Genomic DNA, 18,352 nt, shown 5'->3' on the forward strand with positions numbered 1-18,352 from the left:
CGTGTCGTAGAGTCATTTTGTTGGTTGTCGCGTTCGTGTGCGCGCACAGAAAACAGCAGCAGCAGCAGCAGCCAGCAGCAGTCGCAGTCGCAGTCGCAATAATAGCCACAATATAGTATTCCACTGAAATCCCCCAGTTCCGAATCATCTGCCGCTGCAGTTGCAAGTGGAGTGCGCCGGCCATAACTCAGCCAATAATCATACAATATAATCATAAGCAACAGCAGTTGGCTGAATTGCATTTTGTTAAATCGACGATGGCTGTGTGGAATGCAATTTGACGATTATATAATGTAAAACAAAACAACAAAATACAAGTTTTTTTTTTGGGAAAATAATCTGAAAGAAAAAAGTGCGCGGACAAAAATCAAAGTTCTACCTGCCTTGGGATCCGCTCGCCGTATCCTTCTTCTTCGAATCTCCCTCTCCAGTTTTGTAGCATTTAGCATTTAGCCGGCCGGCAAAAGTCCATTTATTTTTTTAATATTTTTTTTGATTTGATCGCTTAGAGCGAATTGAGTGGGTCGCAAGATGATGAATCTGCAATGACCAGATACTACCTACAATGTGGTACCAGCAGGCGCTGGTTAAGTTTGCATTATTGTGTTCCTTTTACCAATGTGAGGTATTTTAATTTATCATTAGCTTATGAATATTCGACTGCTTACTTATGTTTTCAGATGTTTTAACGTCCGACTGACGGACACGTGCCAGTGCGAAAGTCCATTCTTAACGGCGATTGAAGTTCGAAATTCGAATTCCGTTGCTGAGATGCATTTATTGCCGCCCCCTGGCGGTGATCGTTCTTGGGTTTTTTACAATGCAATTTTTGTGTTTGATTTGTTGGGGTTTTTGTGTTTTTTTTTGTTTTTTTTTTGTTCTTTGCCAATTGTCGCAATTGTCGGGTCACGTGTTTGTTGCTGTTGCCAGTTAACTTCTGAACTCGTTGTAACGGTGCATGTTCTCAGATAGTTTGTGTGTGTGAGTGCGTTGGAGTATGAGTGTCTGTTTGTGAAAGCTTGCATGCTCTCTCTATCACTATCCTGCTCTATCAATTGTTTGTTGTTGTGGGTGTGGGAAAAGATCAAGGCGCGTATTAGCACACAGCAACATGCAAAAACAGAGAAAGAGTGACAGGGAGCGGGAGAAAGCGAAAGAGGGAGATTTCAGTTCAGAGCCATAAAAATTCGATGTCGTTGATGGGAATTGAATAGCCGATGGGATGGCTGGTTGTTCAGATTCAGCCACAAATGGGTTCTATAACTAGATTGAAACTCCGCCCGGGAGTGTCGTTCTTTCACTTAAATTTGTTGTCTATTTGATGATATTTTACTTTCTGGCTGGAAATATTAGCACACAGAGTCTAGAGGAAATAAGAGATTCAAAGATCTGCCTAATTTTGCGATCTACTTGTTTTCTCTTCCTTGGCCAAATGCAGAAATGGAGCGGCTTTTTAGCCCAGATGAACGTTGTGAAAACGAAATTATGCCATCGGATGATTCGCAATTTGGCAAATAAGGTAATACGTAATGCTATTTAAATTTAAATTACCCAGATTTACCAGAATTAACCTCATTTTAGATTTGGATTGCGCGGATCACATTTTATGTGTTTTTATGTGACAATCCCATCCAAATTCATACGAAGGATTGGACAGTTAGACTCATCAGAACGATATCAATGAAATTGTTGATGTCGAACATGCCGAATAAAGTAAAATTGCAAATACATACATATATCATCAACGGAACCACATTTTTGAGTTCGGAGCCAATATTTGTCAATAATATTTGTCTGCTGCTTCACGTTCGATAGATATTCCCGTGAATTTTTATTGTAGCTATCGACTCCAAATGTCTATCGGTATTTTTGTGCGATAAATAAGAAATCGAAATTTCACAACAGCGCACCTCTAGTCGTAATATTTTGTAGAATTATTTTATTTAATTTCTAACGACAACCTGCTCTATGAGGCGACAACCTTTGTCAGGGCGACAAGACTTAGTATTTTATACCAAATAGACGTAGTAGGTAGGCATCGGAGACGCATCTGCCTGGCGGAGGCAACGCAACAACAGTCATCCAGAATCGTTGAATAACCCCAAAGAAGTCATGGCGTTCCGGCTGCTAAGCACGGCCAAGGCAATGAACAGCCTGATGAGACGCAGCTACATGTCCGGCCCGCTGCCAAACAAAGTGAGTAACAGGATGACGGACTTTCCAAGGGGTGTCAGGCACTTAATCGCTCCTTTTACGCCCGGCTCCCCATCCTTTTTTACCACCTTCTGGTCCAGCAGGTGCAGCGCGGAGCTGGTGTCGGCGTTGGTATGCTGCCGGGGCAACTTACGCCCCTAATACGCTACTTCGTGGAGCAGCTGCAGTTGTTCTGCAAGAAGCCGCCGAAGGGCTTTGAAAAGTTCTTTGAGACCGGCGGCAAGTCTACACAGCCGAAAGGTGCTGCCGGGGAAAAGAAGGCTCCGGGCAAGGACAGCCAACCCGCCACAGACAAACCAAAATCCACAGTATCGCAAACGTCCAAGTCGGCCGCCGCTTCAGAGTCTAAGTCAGATTGGAATTTCGGGATGTTTAGCAATAGTTCTCGCGGAGCCTCTGGAAAAGGGTCAAATCCCCCCGGCGGTCGTCCCATAAGCGAGGGCAGTGGCGGAGATCGCGAGCGATGGATTCTGCTGGGGGCCATCGGTGCCGTGGTGCTCGTCGGCTCGTTTGCCTTCTTCGAAATGGGCTACAAGGAGATCTCCTGGAAGGAGTTCGTAAACAGGTGCGAATACGTTGCTCTTAAAGTCTACAGCGGCCCAACCTGTGGTGCCATAAAATATATTATGTAATTTATCAATTTTTCTCTTGTATTTGCTGTTCCGCGCGCCCAGTTATCTGTCCAAGGGAATTGTGGAAAAACTGGAGGTGGTCAACAAGAAGTGGGTGCGCGTGCGCCTCCAGCAGAACAGTGGCCAGGGCAGCGGTGTGCTCTGGTTCAACATTGGCAGCGTGGACAGCTTCGAGCGGAACCTGGAGACGGCCCAGACGGAGCAGGGCACGGAGTCGATCAACTTTTTACCTGTCATCTATCGCAACGAGGTGGAGGCCTCCAGTCTGACGGGTCTGCTTCCCACGCTCCTCATCATCGGCTTCCTAGTCTACATGATGCGCAAATCCGCCGACATGATGGGCGGCGCACGGGGACGCAAGGGTGGCGGTCTCTTTGGCGGCGTCATGCAGTCCACAGCCAAGCTGATAAATCCCACAGAGATCGGTGTGCGCTTCAAGTGAGTCCTCCATCAAACTAATTTGGACAAGTCTCATCTATGGTATTCTTTCCTTAGGGACGTTGCTGGCTGCGAGGAGGCCAAGATTGAGATTATGGAGTTTGTCAACTTTCTGAAGAATCCACAGCAGTACATCGACCTGGGTGCCAAGATACCAAAGGGAGCCATGCTCACGGGACCCCCGGGCACGGGGAAAACGCTCCTGGCCAAGGCCACCGCCGGCGAGGCCAACGTTCCATTCATCACGGTGTCCGGCTCGGAGTTCCTCGAGATGTTTGTGGGTGTGGGTCCGTCTCGCGTGCGTGACATGTTCGCCATGGCCCGCAAGCATGCCCCCTGCATACTGTTCATCGATGAGATCGATGCCGTGGGGCGGAAGCGAGGCGGCAAGACTTTCGGCGGCCATTCGGAGCAGGAAAACACACTGAATCAGCTGCTGGTGGAGATGGATGGCTTCAATACCACGACGAACGTGGTGGTGCTGGCTGCCACCAATCGCGTGGACATCCTGGACAAGGCATTGATGCGACCGGGTCGCTTCGATCGTCAGATCTATGTGCCGGCGCCCGACATCAAGGGCAGGGCGAGCATCTTCAAGGTCCATCTGGGCGGACTGAAGGCGGAGCTGGACAAGAACGATCTGGCCCGGAAGATGGCGGCCATGACGCCTGGCTTCACCGGCGCCGACATCGCCAACGTGTGCAACGAGGCCGCTCTGATTGCCGCCCGCGACTCCAAGGACTCGATTGTGCTCAAGCACTTTGAGCAGGCCATCGAGCGTGTGATTGCCGGCATGGAGAAGAAGACGAATGTGCTGGCGCCGGAGGAGAAGAAAACGGTGGCCCACCACGAGGCGGGACATGCTGTGGCCGGCTGGTTCCTGGAGCATGCGGATCCCCTTCTGAAGGTTTCTATCATCCCGCGAGGCAAGGGCCTGGGCTATGCCCAGTACCTGCCCAGGGACCACTACCTACTGTCCAAGGAGCAGCTGTTCGACCGCATGTGCATGACCATCGGTGGACGAGTGGCAGAGGAGCTCTTTTTCAACCGCATCACCACCGGTGCCCAGGACGATCTGAAGAAGATCACGGACATCGCCTACTCGCAGGTGGTGCGCTTCGGCATGAGCGACAAGATCGGGCAGGTGAGCTTCGATGTGGGCCAGGCCGGCGATCCCGTGTTCAGCAAGCCCTACTCCGAGGACACGGCGATGATGATCGACGGCGAGGTGCGGGCCATCATTCAGTGCGCCCACGAGGCCACCACCGAACTGCTGACCAAGCACAAGGAGGAGGTGCGTCGCGTGGCCGAGCGCCTGCTGCAGAACGAGGTGCTCAGCCGCGACGACATGATCGAGCTGCTCGGCCCGCGTCCGTTCAAGGAGAAGTCCACCTACGAAGAGTTTGTCGAGGGCACCGGCTCCTTCGAGGAGGACACCTCGCTGCCCGAGGGCCTCAAGAGTTGGAACAAGGAAAAGGAGATCACCCCGCCCACTGACACTTCCTCGTCGCCTTCGCCCCCGACCAAGCCAGTGGCTACCCAGACCAGCTAGACGCTTGTCCAGAAGGACCGCCGTCTCTTTGTTTTCGTTGTAATCCCTAGTCACAGATAGAGAATGTGCAACCCCGAAGGATGGAGGAGTAGAGCAGTGCGGTAACGAGGCCTGGAGTGTTCCGGACACACGCGCACGCTCTTAAACAATTTGTTTGCATATTTTTAAGGTAGAACGCCCCGATGGAAACCTGTTCGGGTGTTGAAGAACGGGGCATAGATCTGTAAACTAAATTCCCCCGTAAGCTGTATTTTAAGCATGGGACAATAAATTCAAAGCGCCTCTAAGTGTGGGAAAACGCAAGAATTTGAATAGAGCTTTCGGCAGTGAAAGCGCTCTCCCCCAAGGTATATTGAAGAAGGGTGGGAGGGTTTCGCTGTTGTGGAGTAAGCCGCTCTTTGGGAATATCTTGCCTCTCAGTGATTCTGAATTTGGAATGGAGTACACTCTCTTCGATTACACTCCTTACCTAAGCTATGCTTATTTATACCCTGTGTAGCAGTTCGTTCATGGATCATTTCTATTGCTTTTCCCTTTTTGCTCAGTGTAAGCTTTCTAAGCTTTTTTTGCTCTTAATTTTGAGCTTTATTGTTTCTACATGCTTGGCTATGCTCTCCCGCTGTCTCTCTCTTTCTCTCTGAATGACTCTGGCCGCTTATCACTTATCAGCTGTTCCGATGCTGATGCGCTTTGTGCAGCCGGCACGGCACGGAACGGCACGTTAAATAGTGCAAGTTGCCGCAAAGCTTTGCTCAAATACAACTACAACTACCATCGCATCGACTGGCGGCCAGTGTGTGTTGGGGTCTCAGCTGCCGCTTGCCGCCTGCCGTGTCGTAGAGTCATTTTGTTGGTTGTCGCGTTCGTGTGCGCGCACAGAAAACAGCAGCAGCAGCAGCAGCCAGCAGCAGTCGCAGTCGCAGTCGCAATAATAGCCACAATATAGTATTCCACTGAAATCCCCCAGTTCCGAATCATCTGCCGCTGCAGTTGCAAGTGGAGTGCGCCGGCCATAACTCAGCCAATAATCATACAATATAATCATAAGCAACAGCAGTTGGCTGAATTGCATTTTGTTAAATCGACGATGGCTGTGTGGAATGCAATTTGACGATTATATAATGTAAAACAAAACAACAAAATACAAGTTTTTTTTTTGGGAAAATAATCTGAAAGAAAAAAGTGCGCGGACAAAAATCAAAGTTCTACCTGCCTTGGGATCCGCTCGCCGTATCCTTCTTCTTCGAATCTCCCTCTCCAGTTTTGTAGCATTTAGCATTTAGCCGGCCGGCAAAAGTCCATTTATTTTTTTAATATTTTTTTTGATTTGATCGCTTAGAGCGAATTGAGTGGGTCGCAAGATGATGAATCTGCAATGACCAGATACTACCTACAATGTGGTACCAGCAGGCGCTGGTTAAGTTTGCATTATTGTGTTCCTTTTACCAATGTGAGGTATTTTAATTTATCATTAGCTTATGAATATTCGACTGCTTACTTATGTTTTCAGATGTTTTAACGTCCGACTGACGGACACGTGCCAGTGCGAAAGTCCATTCTTAACGGCGATTGAAGTTCGAAATTCGAATTCCGTTGCTGAGATGCATTTATTGCCGGCCCCTGGCGGTGATCGTTCTTGGGTTTTTTACAATGCAATTTTTGTGTTTGATTTGTTGGGGTTTTTGTGTTTTTTTTTGTTTTTTTTTTGTTCTTTGCCAATTGTCGCAATTGTCGGGTCACGTGTTTGTTGCTGTTGCCAGTTAACTTCTGAACTCGTTGTAACGGTGCATGTTCTCAGATAGTTTGTGTGTGTGAGTGCGTTGGAGTATGAGTGTCTGTTTGTGAAAGCTTGCATGCTGCGCGTTATTACGAGGTTGTTGTTGTTGCTGTCGCTGTCGCTGTCGCTGTTGTGGGAGTCAACAGCACATGCAATGTTCCTCCTCTTCGCACTCACTCTCTCTCTCTCTCACTCTCTCTCTATCTCTGTCCTGCTCTATCAATTGTTTGTTGTTGTGGGTGTGGGAAAAGATCAAGGCGCGTATTAGCACACAGCAACATGCAAAAACAGAGAAAGAGTGACAGGGAGCGGGAGAAAGCGAGGGAGAGAGATTGTCAGAAGAGAAGACAAAAGTTCAGAGCTATAAAAATTCGATGTCGTTGATGGCAATAGCCGATGGGATGGCTGGTTGTTCAGATTCAGGTGGCTTGCCGCCGTAGAAACACTGCACAAGATCCAGCTAAGAACTGTTTTTAGGCGGATGTTAGATAATTATGATAATCGCCAGGAAGATGTCCTCCTCAGTTGATCGTGAGGGTAAATGTTTCCCATTGATTTCAGCTTACAAACGCTAAAGTTTCGAGAGGGCTGTCTACCGATGTTTCGGGACCTCCCTCTGAAGAAAATAAGGATGCTCTATTCGGGTGGATTGGGTTTATTTTTGGTAGAAGGAGAAATTCGGAGTAGGGCCTGTGTCTTCTATAGATATGTAGTTCTATGGCTCTTAAGAATGAGAAGTGAAGGGAAGTAACCCCTTTTTCTACAGCTGTCAGCTGTTATGGATGTGAAGAGAAAGGCCTCTAGGGCGGAAGAATGGGAAGAGCGATTTATGATTGCTATTTCTACAGGTCTCCAGAATGAGATGCCCTTCACAAGAATGAAATTTCCAACAGAGTTCAGTGGAGTACTATGGATTCTAACCTTTATTGGTAGCTACGCTGGTTTTGCATTTTTGGCCACAAATGGATTGTATAACTAGATTGAAACTCCGCCTGGGAGTGTCGTTCCTTCACTTAAATTTATTGGCCGGCTTTAGTTCGGCTATAAACAGAGTCTAATTTATTTCAAGCGGCAGATCTATTTCACTCTCTCGTGCAGTACCGCATCCAAATTGTCACTCAGCCGTCAATTCCGTGCACCTGGCACCTGCCACCCAGCCACCTGCACTCCCCCGTGTCTCTCTTGCGCCCACACTGTTTGTGCAGGCCCCTACCCCTGCCCCTGCCCCTGCTCCTGCCCCAACCCAAACGTTGCAGCTCTTTTTTTTGCACTTTTTTTTGTTGTGAATCGAAACGTCGAAGAGAGGAGGCGGAAGAGAGGTGCCTCACGAAAGTTTCAATGTCCAAAAGTTTAAAATTACAATTTAATTAAATTTCACACGCCCCCCCAAGCCCCCAAAACCACCAAGCCCAAAACCGCAACCAAAAACAAATTTTTTTTTGCAGTGATACGATGTTGCCTTAAAACCAATAAGAATCCAACAACAAAACCAACAAAAGTTAACGCAACGTTTCTAAAACAATAATAACAATAATCCCATAAGCACAAAAAAAACACAAAAAAATAAACTAAAAAAAAACAAATTTGTTAAAAAAAATTCTAACCAAAAGTGGCCTGCAAAACGAGGAGAAAGAAGCAACAAAAGAAGCAACCAAGAAATGTGATTCCCAGTGTGAAATGTAACCAAAGACGTGAACAATTCTGTTTGATTATTAGCCAAAGGAAAGCCACGGCCAAAAGCAAACCTAAAACCAAACAAAGTCAAGCCAAAAGCAGAAGCAGAAGCAAAATCAGAAGCAAAGGAAGTGGCAAAATCCAGTAGCCAAATGGAAATCAAGGAATCCTCAAGCAAATCAAACAGCAGATTAGCAGCAGCAGCCACTAGCGTGGCCAATGATTAAGGGCCGGGACTGTTAGCCGTTCCGTAGTAATCGTAGCAGCATCCCCCCGTCCACCCACACGCCACTCGCCACGCCACTCGCCACACGCCACGCCACACGCCACGCCACGCCGCCTTCACCGCGCTCAATGCCCGGACAGCAGACGTTAGCGCAACAATTATAGAGTAGCAACAGACCAGCAGCAGCAGCAGCCGCAGCAGCAGCAGGCAGCAGCAGACAACATTCATCCCCAAGACACATCCCCAGCCACACTGCCCCACATCATCATGGACATCAAGATTGAGCAGCAGCAGCAGCAGCAACAGCAACAACAGCAGCAGCAGCAACAGCAAGTGGAGCTGGGTCCCTGCTCGCCGTCGGAGGTGCCCAATGATCCTGGGTAAGTGTTTCTCTCTTTTTTTCCGCCCCCACCCTCTCCAACCCGTCTCCTGTGCTATGCCCTTTAAGAGGGTCCTACAGTGTAATCCTTGGACCCTGGCATAGGCAGCATATCATCGTAAACAGAGCTACGTTTGTCAAGTTCTTAGACCCTAGGTTCTTTATGGATCTACATATCCCTATGATCCCTTAGATGTCAGTCGGCTTCTTTCAATGGGTGTTTTTTTGGCTATAGATCTCTCTTCCCTTTTGTTGTATTTCTTTGACAATACTACCCAAGTTCTCCAAGACACTTGGGAGCATATTTTAAGGGATGCTATGATCTGAAACTGTACTACTTTTGTAGGCTAATAGCTCCAGAACTCTCCCAAAATTAGCCCCCAATCGAGCGGCTGTTTTTCAAAGAATTTCTACAATATGCAGCTTAATTTATTGCAGTTCTTAGACATAGACTTAACCATGTACTCACGAGTATATACAAAGCTTGAGTTCTTTCCACGTTAGCCCTGGAAAAGCATTTCAAAAGATGACGAAATCACAAAGTGATTAAAAGTCATGCCCAATGGAGGGGCTGTCATTGGAGGAGAAATGGCAGGCCACAAAATGTTAACCAAATTCCATCACAACAACCCAAGACAGCAGAGTATCTCTCAAAGAGAGTATCTGGATCGCAGAGTATCTCTCAAAGAGAGTATCTGGATCTGCACTTCACCGAAATCTCTATCTCGTTCCGTTCTTGAATGTTTTTGCTGTGTGTCTGAGGTCGTGGCTGTGGCATTAATTGTTTTAGTTTTAAGTTTGTCATTATTGAAGAGCGGGAAATGGCCGGGGAAACGGGGAGACGGGGAAATGGAGGGCTGCGATTGGGGAGGGGGAGGGAAGTGTGAAAGCAGTTAGAGCTGTTGACAGAAACTTTTTCTATGTCAACTACGGGGTCCAGCCCAGTCCAAGTCCGAGTCCAGTCCGAGTCCAGTCCAGTCCGGGTACCGTCCAGGCCGGAACCAGGACGAGAACAGGGGACTGCAAAGTCTGCGAAACTAATTAGAAAACAATTTGCCAAGGACATCAAAATTCAATTAAAGCCATTGAGAGCTTAGTGCTTTAGTGCATTGCAGTTACTGCTAGTCTCGGCTCTCGTCCTGACTTTGGTCGTCCTTCTTCTGGTTACAGTTTATCATCGGTCCAGTCTCTGCCACTCTGCCACTCAGCCACTCTGCCACTTAGCCACTCAGGCACTTCCTGTGCCGCATCATAGTCTGTCCCGAAAATGGGTTAAGTTGTGATTGTGGCGGTGTCATATGCAGCAGATTAATTGCAAGCTGCATTGCTGATAATTTGCATCAGGTTTCGGGCGGGGTGCATGCAACGGCTGTGGAAAGTCATATGGCATCGGACAAACAAATGAGTGATCACATGATTGGCAGTCGAGTGGCATTGCTGGCACTGCTGGCACTGATTGAAAGGTAATGATGATGTGGGGCGCACACACACACACGCACTCACACGCACACACCCAAACACAAACACAAACACAAACAAACAGCCTTTTGACGCAGTCCATGAAGTGAACAAATTATGAAAGGAGGAATGCCACAATCGATGTGGCATTAGTATTCATGTGTGGCAAATGGGACCGCAGCTGAAAGGAAAGATGGGTATGGAAATGGGGCTCCCGCTGAATGAATATGAATGGAGGGTGTGGGGGGGGGGGAAAGGAGTGTAATTGGAGTAAGGACTGGGAGGATTAGAAGTTTTTGAATAGGCAATGGAAAGTGATCTATGGGAAATGGTGCTTCGAAATGCATTGTTTATCAAAGAAAAATCTCGATAGGAAACTTCTTCCAAAATACCCCAATGAAACCTATGAGAGGGGGCTCAGAGATCATGGATCTCAACCCCTAGAATAAATCTCGTAATCATAGCGCTTGCCAAACTTTTTTGCAACTTCAAACAAAGTTAATCTTAAATATGAGACACTAATGGAGCTCTCTATAACCATCTCCCGTGTCAACATGAATCAGAGAAACTCTCCATCAAATCGGGCGGGAGCCCGGAGATTATCTCCATCTGCAGAGCAGGGCAGGGCAGGGCAGGGCAGAGATCTCCGTGGAAGAGCAAGGGGCGGGATATGAGGAGCAGTTATGGCCATATGGCCTCGGACAGCCGTCGCAATCCATTGAACACGCAATCCCCATAAATTATGCAGTTCATGCATATACATGCGATACATACAGATGTACATACATACATACGTATATCCCCTCGCTGTATATATATCTATTATCGAAATGCTGCAAATTTCAGCACTCCACAAAGAGTGTGTGGCACATGGGAGGGTTGGTGAGGGGAGGGGAGGGGAGGGGAGGGCTGGGCTGTAGGCATGTTTGATGCAGCAGCTCTTCTTGTCTATTTGCATTAGTTTTTGGCCAACTTGCAGCAGCAGCAGCAGCAGCAGCAGCCACAAAAATAGGCTGGGGCATGTTGCATCTTCAAGTGGCAGTCAGGGCAGCGGGCCTTAGGCTACCGGATAAAAGAAATGGATCACCTGCTGCCGCTGCCACTGCTGCTCCGCTGATGTTGGCAGGTGCCACACTGGCAACAGTTGCAACTGTTTGCAACAACTGCGGGCGGGAGTCGGGTAAAAGTTTGTGTGGCGTTGCACGAATGGGAAATGCAGCACCTAGTAGCGCGAATGTTGAATGCATAAATCTTGAATTAATGTAAAATACCTTTTGATGACGCTCCCCCCAGATACAGATACAAATGCATCCGCATCTTTGTGTCTTTTTTGTATCTTTCACTCTCTCTCGCGCTCTCTTCCTCCCCATCCTCCTATCCTCCAATCTGTAGCTCTATTTCGGTTGTGCAACTTCGGGGGAATATCATGCGAATACAATTCCATTCACAGTTTCGTTCACTGGCGGTCGGTCGGTCGGTGGCTCTCCTCTCGGCGATCGCCATGGCTCAGTAAATTTGAACGGTCTCCCGGTCTCGGTCCCGCCTTCCTGCTCATCCATCTCCCACTCATCCACTCATCCACTCTCGGACTCTCTTTCTTGTGGCAACTTTATAAATCTTTTAAAAGGGCCTCCAATCCCCCAGTCCATGGAAAAGGCATCTGCGGTGGGGAAAAACAGGAGGCGACGGCAGATCTTTTGCCTCCGAAAATTTATAGAGGACAAGGGGGAGAGATCTTTGGCCCCCGAGGGGCAGGAGAAAGGCTGAGGCGATCGGTGGCTGATGAGATCTTCTTCTGGCGCAAAATGGCAAAGTAAATAAACACAAAGGCGCAAGAAAATGCAAATAAAAAGTAAAACACATGCAACAAAACTTTGAAATAGCTAAATAAATGCCCTGCTATTAATATAATTCACTTTGCCAATGTATTTTTAGTGGCAAATGAAAAGCAGCAAAAGCAAACAAATGAGTGGAGCATTGAGACGGGCATTGGCGGCGAGGCTGATCGATTAGCAGGATACCCTTTAGAATGGAGAAGGGGGATCGTTCTGGGCAGGGATTGTTCCCCTCCACACTCGTCTCGCTGGCTTGTGCCCACCCCCGGCTCACTCGCTTCACTCGCTGGCGCAGATATGAGTAACGATTTGATATGTTTACCTTTATTTGGCTTTTGGGGTAAATTTAGTTTGGAAAATGCAAACCTAAGGAGAATTCAAAGCTTTCTTGGGATGGAAAGTGATGAGTATTGGTTGTATGGGGTGTACTGTCCATAAATTCATGTTCAAAAGGAGAGCAGGGTGTATTTTTCTTAATATTTCTTAATTACTTCTTAGATGAAGCCAAAAAACAGCCGCGAATGACACTCGATACCTGAAATCCTTGAGGACAAATTATGTACTCTGCATGCCGGGGGCTCTCTGTGTATAAAGGTCCTCCAAAACGTGCTTATCAGATATCCAAAGGAATCTTCGCACCGATTTATCACCAAAACTCTGGAGAAATCATCAAATATTATAGATTGCGCCAACAGGCTCTGAATCAACAAGTATTTGGGTTATTTTTGGTCCCCATCGTCCCCATCGCCCCCCCAGTGGCTTAGCTAGCTAATCCATCCCCTGCTACCCTCTGCGAATGAGCTACGACAGCGGCAGCAGCAGCAGCAGCGGGAACATGGCTACGTACGACAACGGCATCCGCATTGGTATTCGGGTTCGACAATTATCCATTAGAACTGACACGCGGCACCCAAAAACAGAGAAAAACCAAAAGCAATGCAAAAAAAAAAAAAAAAAAAAAAACAAAACAGTACACGCTCTCGTCCAGCGCTCCCTTTCGAAAATTTGGGCCTAGGAATCGACAGAAGCACCAGCAACAGCAACAGCAATAGAAACAACAACAGCGAGAACCACGATGGAGGGAATGCAATGAGCGACTGGTGCAGCAACCGTTAGAGAGGTTGTTGTCATTCGCGGAAGGGTAGGGGTGGGGGGATGGGGAAGGGACGGTTTGGCGTGGCAATGCAATTGCACTCGCTGCTCTTTTCATAATTGTCGTTTTGTTTCTTGTCTCCGTCTCTGTCTCTGTCCCTCTCTCTCTCGCTCTCGCTCTGCTTGTAATTGCGGCTTTGTTACGTTTCGTAAATTGATTCATTGTACTATGTTCTACGCGGACTACGGAGGAGCACGGAGCCACGGAAAACGGAGAGTGACCGGACCCCATCACCATCCCCATCCCCATCGCCATTTACCCAACCCAATCGTCTGTCACATCCACAATGTACTTCTCCTGTTTGTCCGATATAATTGCTTTCAAATGATTTTGTGTCGCTGTGTGCGGCGCAGTTCCATATTGCCCCAAACTGTTGTTTGCTTGTCATTGTCGTAGTCCCCGTATCGTATCCCTTGTCCGTGTCCCCGCAGCACAGTCCCTGATGTGTCCCCGTCCCCGTGCATTCGTGTTTGTGCTGTTTGTCCGGCCAATAAGCTTTCATTTGGTATGCATAATGAGACCTGGGGCAATTTGACTCTGGGGCAGGCAGCCAGCCATTAGCGTAAAGTGCCAGCCCGGCCAGTCCGGCCAGCTTTGCTGCAGATTTCGTTTTATAACTAACAATAAAACAGAAACAGAAACAAAAACAAAAACAATAACAGACGAAACAGATGCTGGACACTGCCAACACTGGAGCGATCAATCGATGGCTGTTCAGCAGCACTCGATAGCGCGATAGTGATCATCGGTCCAGTCGGTCAGCCGGTCATCGATATATTGTTTTCTGTGCGTGTTCGTGTGCGTGGTGCGTCTCGTTTTCGGTTGTTTTAAAGTGCTTTAAAATGTGTTAACAAATTGCAAAATATTGCCCCTTTATGGGATTGCAATGTTTGTTAGCTGGCGGGTGAGTTTTAATGGGTTTATTTTCTGTATAAATGTGTACATTCATGATTTTTGTTGAGACAAAATCTGCTGCCCGCAGCCAGCAAATAACGGAACTTTATAATGGCAGAGAAGGAGAGCGTGTGTGTGGTTGTAGTGGTGGTGGGTAGAGAGAAGATCCACTTAAACCGCAAAAATAGCAAAAACTTTTGTGTGCAATTCCACAATTGACATTATCAAAATTCAATTTACAATCTCCTTACCCGTCTGACACGCCATTTGGGGAAACCTAAAACTTTTCATTTGCCTTAGTTGCACTTTTAAGTAAACAGTTCGATTAAAATGGAGTTACTTGACATGAGATGAGAGAGGGAGACGGCGGGAGAGGCAGCAGCTGTAGTCTCGAGCACAATACTTAGCCTAAAAAGTACATTTCTCTCTGTGCGATTTTCTTTTGAAATCAATGCAAGGCTAAGGAAAGTTTTCCCTGCTGCCTTTCCTGCTGCTAAATGCAGTCATAACTTTTGGCAGCAAAATAAAAAGTAAACTCTCTTCCTGGTTAGGAAGTATAAGCCGCCGCCATTAGAAAATGACGTCGAATGGGATTTGGGTGGAACAGAACAGAACCGAAACAGAAACAGGAACAAGAACAAGAGAAGGAGAAGGAGAGGAACAGTTATAGGTGTAGGCAAACATTATATTGGTCGCCTGGCTGCCGCCGCTGTCTACCGGCTCCGTTTCCTCCTCCCGCGCAAAAGTGGGGCGTATGTTATGCAATAAACGATAAAAAAAAGAAAGAAGAAAACTGCAAGAAATGGAGAAATGGAAACGAAGAACTAAGTGGAAAAGAGGAAAGCAGCGCAAAAGTTTTGCTATCTGTATCGCAGTCGGCACAATGCATCCTTTGAACCGCAAAGTGCAGCGGGTTATATGACCCCCCAATGCACCCTCTATCCCCCCACCCCCACCCCGCCAAAAACCCGCGCTGCGCCCCCCCCACTCTCCCACCCCTCCCCTTCGTTCGCTATTCATTATAAATTGCATGTACTGGTAATTGTGTTTGTGTTTGCAGCGATGTCGGCAGTAGAGCGGCAGTAGAATTGCTTTAAATGAGCCGAAGCGTATCCCAATTTAGGCTGTGCCTCTGCCCCAGTGAACCCCTGGCCACCCCCCCACACCGTTCCCGCCCTACAGCCCATAGAGAGATGCTGATGACGTTGCCTCCAGACGCAGTCGCCGGTCGCTGGGTCCGCCGCCTTGGTCGGACCCCTTTTTGCTCTCTCCCGCTCTCTCTCTCTCTTCATCTATGGGCCTCTCTCCTCTGCTCTTCTCCTTCATATTTAGCTTTCCGCACGATTAAATCGATGCAACTGTAAAGTTCTTTTTCTATTACGCTTTTTCGTGCACATTCGCATTACGCACACTATCAAGCACACACACACAGGCACACACACACCCACCCACAGGCAGGCCACAAGCACACGTCGCGTCCCGGCCTACACAGTGGGTAACAAAATGCAAAGTTTTCGCACAGAGATCTGCGTGGCATTTTCCAGTTGAATAACTCGCGCTGTAAACATTGACTAAATAAATAAATAATTTGAATATTTCATTAATATTTGTATGAGAATATTTAATTTTGGCAAACGTGAACAGTAGTTTATTATCCGCTCCACCTACTGTGACCCCTCCAGAGTTGGTTTTTGTTATTGTTTCAACACTCATCACCCACTGTACTATCGTATCTCTCCCTCTCCCCTCTCTCTCTCTCTCTCTCTCTCTTTCAGTGTGGGTACGCTGCTGCTTTATAAAAGATTTGCTGCTTCTGTTGCTGCTTCTGCCGCCGCCTGGCCAACATTTAGCCGCCGTTGCCGGTGCCTGGCTTTGTCTGACGCTCGCTTACCGCTCACTCTCTAGGCTCTCCGCTCTCCGCACTCCGCTCTCCGCTCTCCACTCTCCGCTCAGTCTCACTTTTGCACTCCCTCTCCCTGACCATCGGTTCATATTTCTGCTCTGTTTTGCGTGTTTTCTCTTACCCCAGCCCACCGTCCTCTTATGCACACCCACTATGGGGATTGTCGTTCGTCCCCGCTCCCCCCGCTTAGTGTCGCTTTCACACACTCAGCCTCTGCCGGCGGTGGCCTGGCGCTGAGCGGCGTTGGGCTGCGCTGCCTTCGAATGTCTCAGACAATTGTCGGCAGCAGCATATTTATGCTTTGGCCTAGCGTTCGTCTCTCCCCTCCTCTCCTTCAACTCTCTACAACTCTCCAGCTCCCATAACTGTCTCTATCTCTCTAGCAGGCCACACACACACACACACACAGGCGCACACAGACACATTTGTACCTCTACAGCCCCCTTGTCTAGCCTTGTCTGTGCTCTCGATGCGTTTTAGTTTTGTGTCCAACGATTTCCGCTATCCTCTCTACATCTCGTCCCTCCCTCCCTCCCCCCATCCTGCCTGCTCTGCACTACATTCTCTTAGTGAAAAGGTTGTAACCACGAAGCAATTGCAGTGGTTCTTCATCCATTCTCCTTCCTCTGCCTTCGCCATCGCCATCGCCTCCCCCTCCCCCTCCCCCTCCACCCCTTCCTCTGTACCTCATGTTGCTTGGTCTTTCTTGTTCTCGTTTTTTGTTTTTGTTGTTGCCGGTGCATTTTGATGATGTTGTTGATAGCCGCACATGATAGTCATCAGGATTATTCGGGTAGGGGGGGGGGGGGGGGGGTGGCACACCCTGGCAGAGGGTATAATGGGTTGCTGCCCCAAAAGGAATACCTTCGAGGTCTCGTGCCTGCTAGGGTATCAAAGCTTCGACCCTCGGAAGCCACCCTCTGCTCACATTCTGTCACTGGTCCTGCTCCGGCTCCTCCTCCTGCTGCTCCTCCTCCTCCTCCTCCTCCTCCTCCTGCTGCTCCTCCTGCTGCTGCGTCGCTTTGGGCCTGGCGGGAGTCAAATTGTCCAGAGGATTTTGTGGGGACGAGGCAATGAAAATAATGAAATAAAATGTGCATTGGATTTTACTCGATGTTTGGCTTTTAGCAGCACGGAAAAATCGCTTTATAATTTTGTTGGTGTGTGAGAGGAGTCACGATACGGGACTCAAATCTGTTGCCCCAACACACCTTTTGGGGGCCAGAGCTTGGTGGAGAGGGGGTTCGGGTTCCAGGGACTTGCTTTCCCCGCCTTAAAGGCATGCCCTTAAAGTTATTTAATGTTTTATACATTCTAATGCCGCCTGCCACACATTGTTGCATAATGCGGACTCTGTCCGCTTTCAAAAGCCACAACTCGGCGCCTTTTGGATGGCCTCTCCCTCTCTGCTGGTGGTGCTCCACGAGTGTCTGTCTGTTCCCCCCCCACCCCCCGTCCTGGTGCTGCTCCCCTTTGTTGGCCTCTCGACATAGTACTCCTCCGTCGCCTCCTGCACCTTGTCCCGCTCTGGTCGCCGCTCACATAATTTGTCATGTGAAAAATTACTAAAGTTACAAGATCTGCACTTTTATTTCCATGTAAGCGGCATGGCATCCACGTCCACGCAGCGGAGATGCAGCGGCGGCAAGAGGCAGCGCGTGTGGCAGCAGCATGCGTGTGTGGCATGGTGGTGGGGGGGTGGAGCGTGGAGCGTGGAGGTGCTGCCCCTCTGGCTGTTTTGCTATTTTTCTTTTCTTTTCGTTTCTTTTTTTTCGTTACTATTTTGCACATTTTTTCTATTCAACAATGAAGCCACAATAGAAAACGTCAACTAGTGCAGCGCGAGGGAGATAGCGATAGAGGGGAGAGTGGGGGAGTGGGAGAGGGAGAGGGAGAGAAGAAAGAAAGGGCAGAGAGAGATGGCATTATATGCAAATTTAATGCAGAAGAAGCGAGAGGGCAACACTTGTGATGTGCATACAAAAGTCTGAACGGATTTTGAATGGCAAACAAGCGGCAAAGCGAACGTCAGCGCAGTGGCAGAGGCAGTGGCAGTGGCAGAGGCAGAGGCAGTGGCAGTGGCAGAGACTGAGGCAAAGCCAGAGCCAGAGCCAGAGACAGAGACAGTGGCAGTGGCGGGCGTCAAGCACAAAGCCAAAACCTCGCTGAACGGAGCCCGAGACCGGGCCCGGGTCCGGGTCTGTGTACGGGTTCGGG

General features: G+C 48.4%; 2 protein-coding genes across 8 annotated transcripts in view; both read left to right on the forward strand.

Moving 5' to 3' along the window:
• The first annotated feature begins 1,899 nt into the window (after positions 1–1,899).
• Positions 1,900–5,139, forward strand: LOC117184715 (AFG3-like protein 2). Of its 2 annotated transcripts, none has more exons than XM_033383409.1 (4): positions 1,900–2,196; positions 2,295–2,779; positions 2,889–3,284; positions 3,342–5,139. In XM_033383409.1, the coding sequence occupies exons 1-4, from the start codon at positions 2,113–2,115 to the stop codon at positions 4,834–4,836; spliced, it is 2,460 nt and encodes an 819-aa protein (XP_033239300.1). In that variant the 5' UTR covers positions 1,900–2,112; the 3' UTR covers positions 4,837–5,139. The 2 variants fall into 2 exon arrangements, with proteins under 2 accessions (XP_033239300.1, XP_033239301.1); XM_033383410.1 differs by having other exon boundaries at positions 1,901–2,196; positions 2,298–2,779.
• Positions 5,140–5,496: 357 nt separating this feature from the next.
• The window catches only part of Rbp6 (RNA-binding protein 6), a 191,368-nt gene continuing 178,512 nt past the window's right edge, over positions 5,497–18,352 (forward strand). Inside the window, exons 1-2 of one of the 6 annotated variants that reach the window (XM_033384869.1) lie at positions 5,497–5,959; positions 8,059–8,893. In XM_033384869.1, coding sequence (XP_033240760.1) covers positions 8,781–8,893 — 113 coding nt within the window. In that variant the 5' untranslated portion in view covers positions 5,497–5,959; positions 8,059–8,780. Of the gene's footprint in view, positions 5,960–8,058; positions 8,894–14,127; positions 14,243–18,352 lie in introns of those variants that run through there. The other 5 variants (XM_033384873.1, XM_033384874.1, XM_033384870.1 and 2 more) reach the window with 5 other exon arrangements.

The sequence above is a fragment of the Drosophila pseudoobscura genome, chromosome X (genome assembly GCF_009870125.1).
Source record: "Drosophila pseudoobscura strain MV-25-SWS-2005 chromosome X, UCI_Dpse_MV25, whole genome shotgun sequence".
Taxonomy (NCBI): Eukaryota; Metazoa; Arthropoda; class Insecta; order Diptera; family Drosophilidae; genus Drosophila; species Drosophila pseudoobscura.

Coding starts and splice junctions, on each gene's coding strand:
- LOC117184715 (XM_033383409.1), top strand. CDS start 2,113: ATGGCGTTCCGGCTGCTAAGCACGGCCAAGGCAATGAACAGCCTGATG. Junction 2,197..2,294: donor CCGGCCCGCTGCCAAACAAA/GTGAGTAACAGG, acceptor CTTCTGGTCCAG/CAGGTGCAGCGCGGAGCTGG. Junction 2,780..2,888: donor TGGAAGGAGTTCGTAAACAG/GTGCGAATACGT, acceptor CCGCGCGCCCAG/TTATCTGTCCAAGGGAATTG.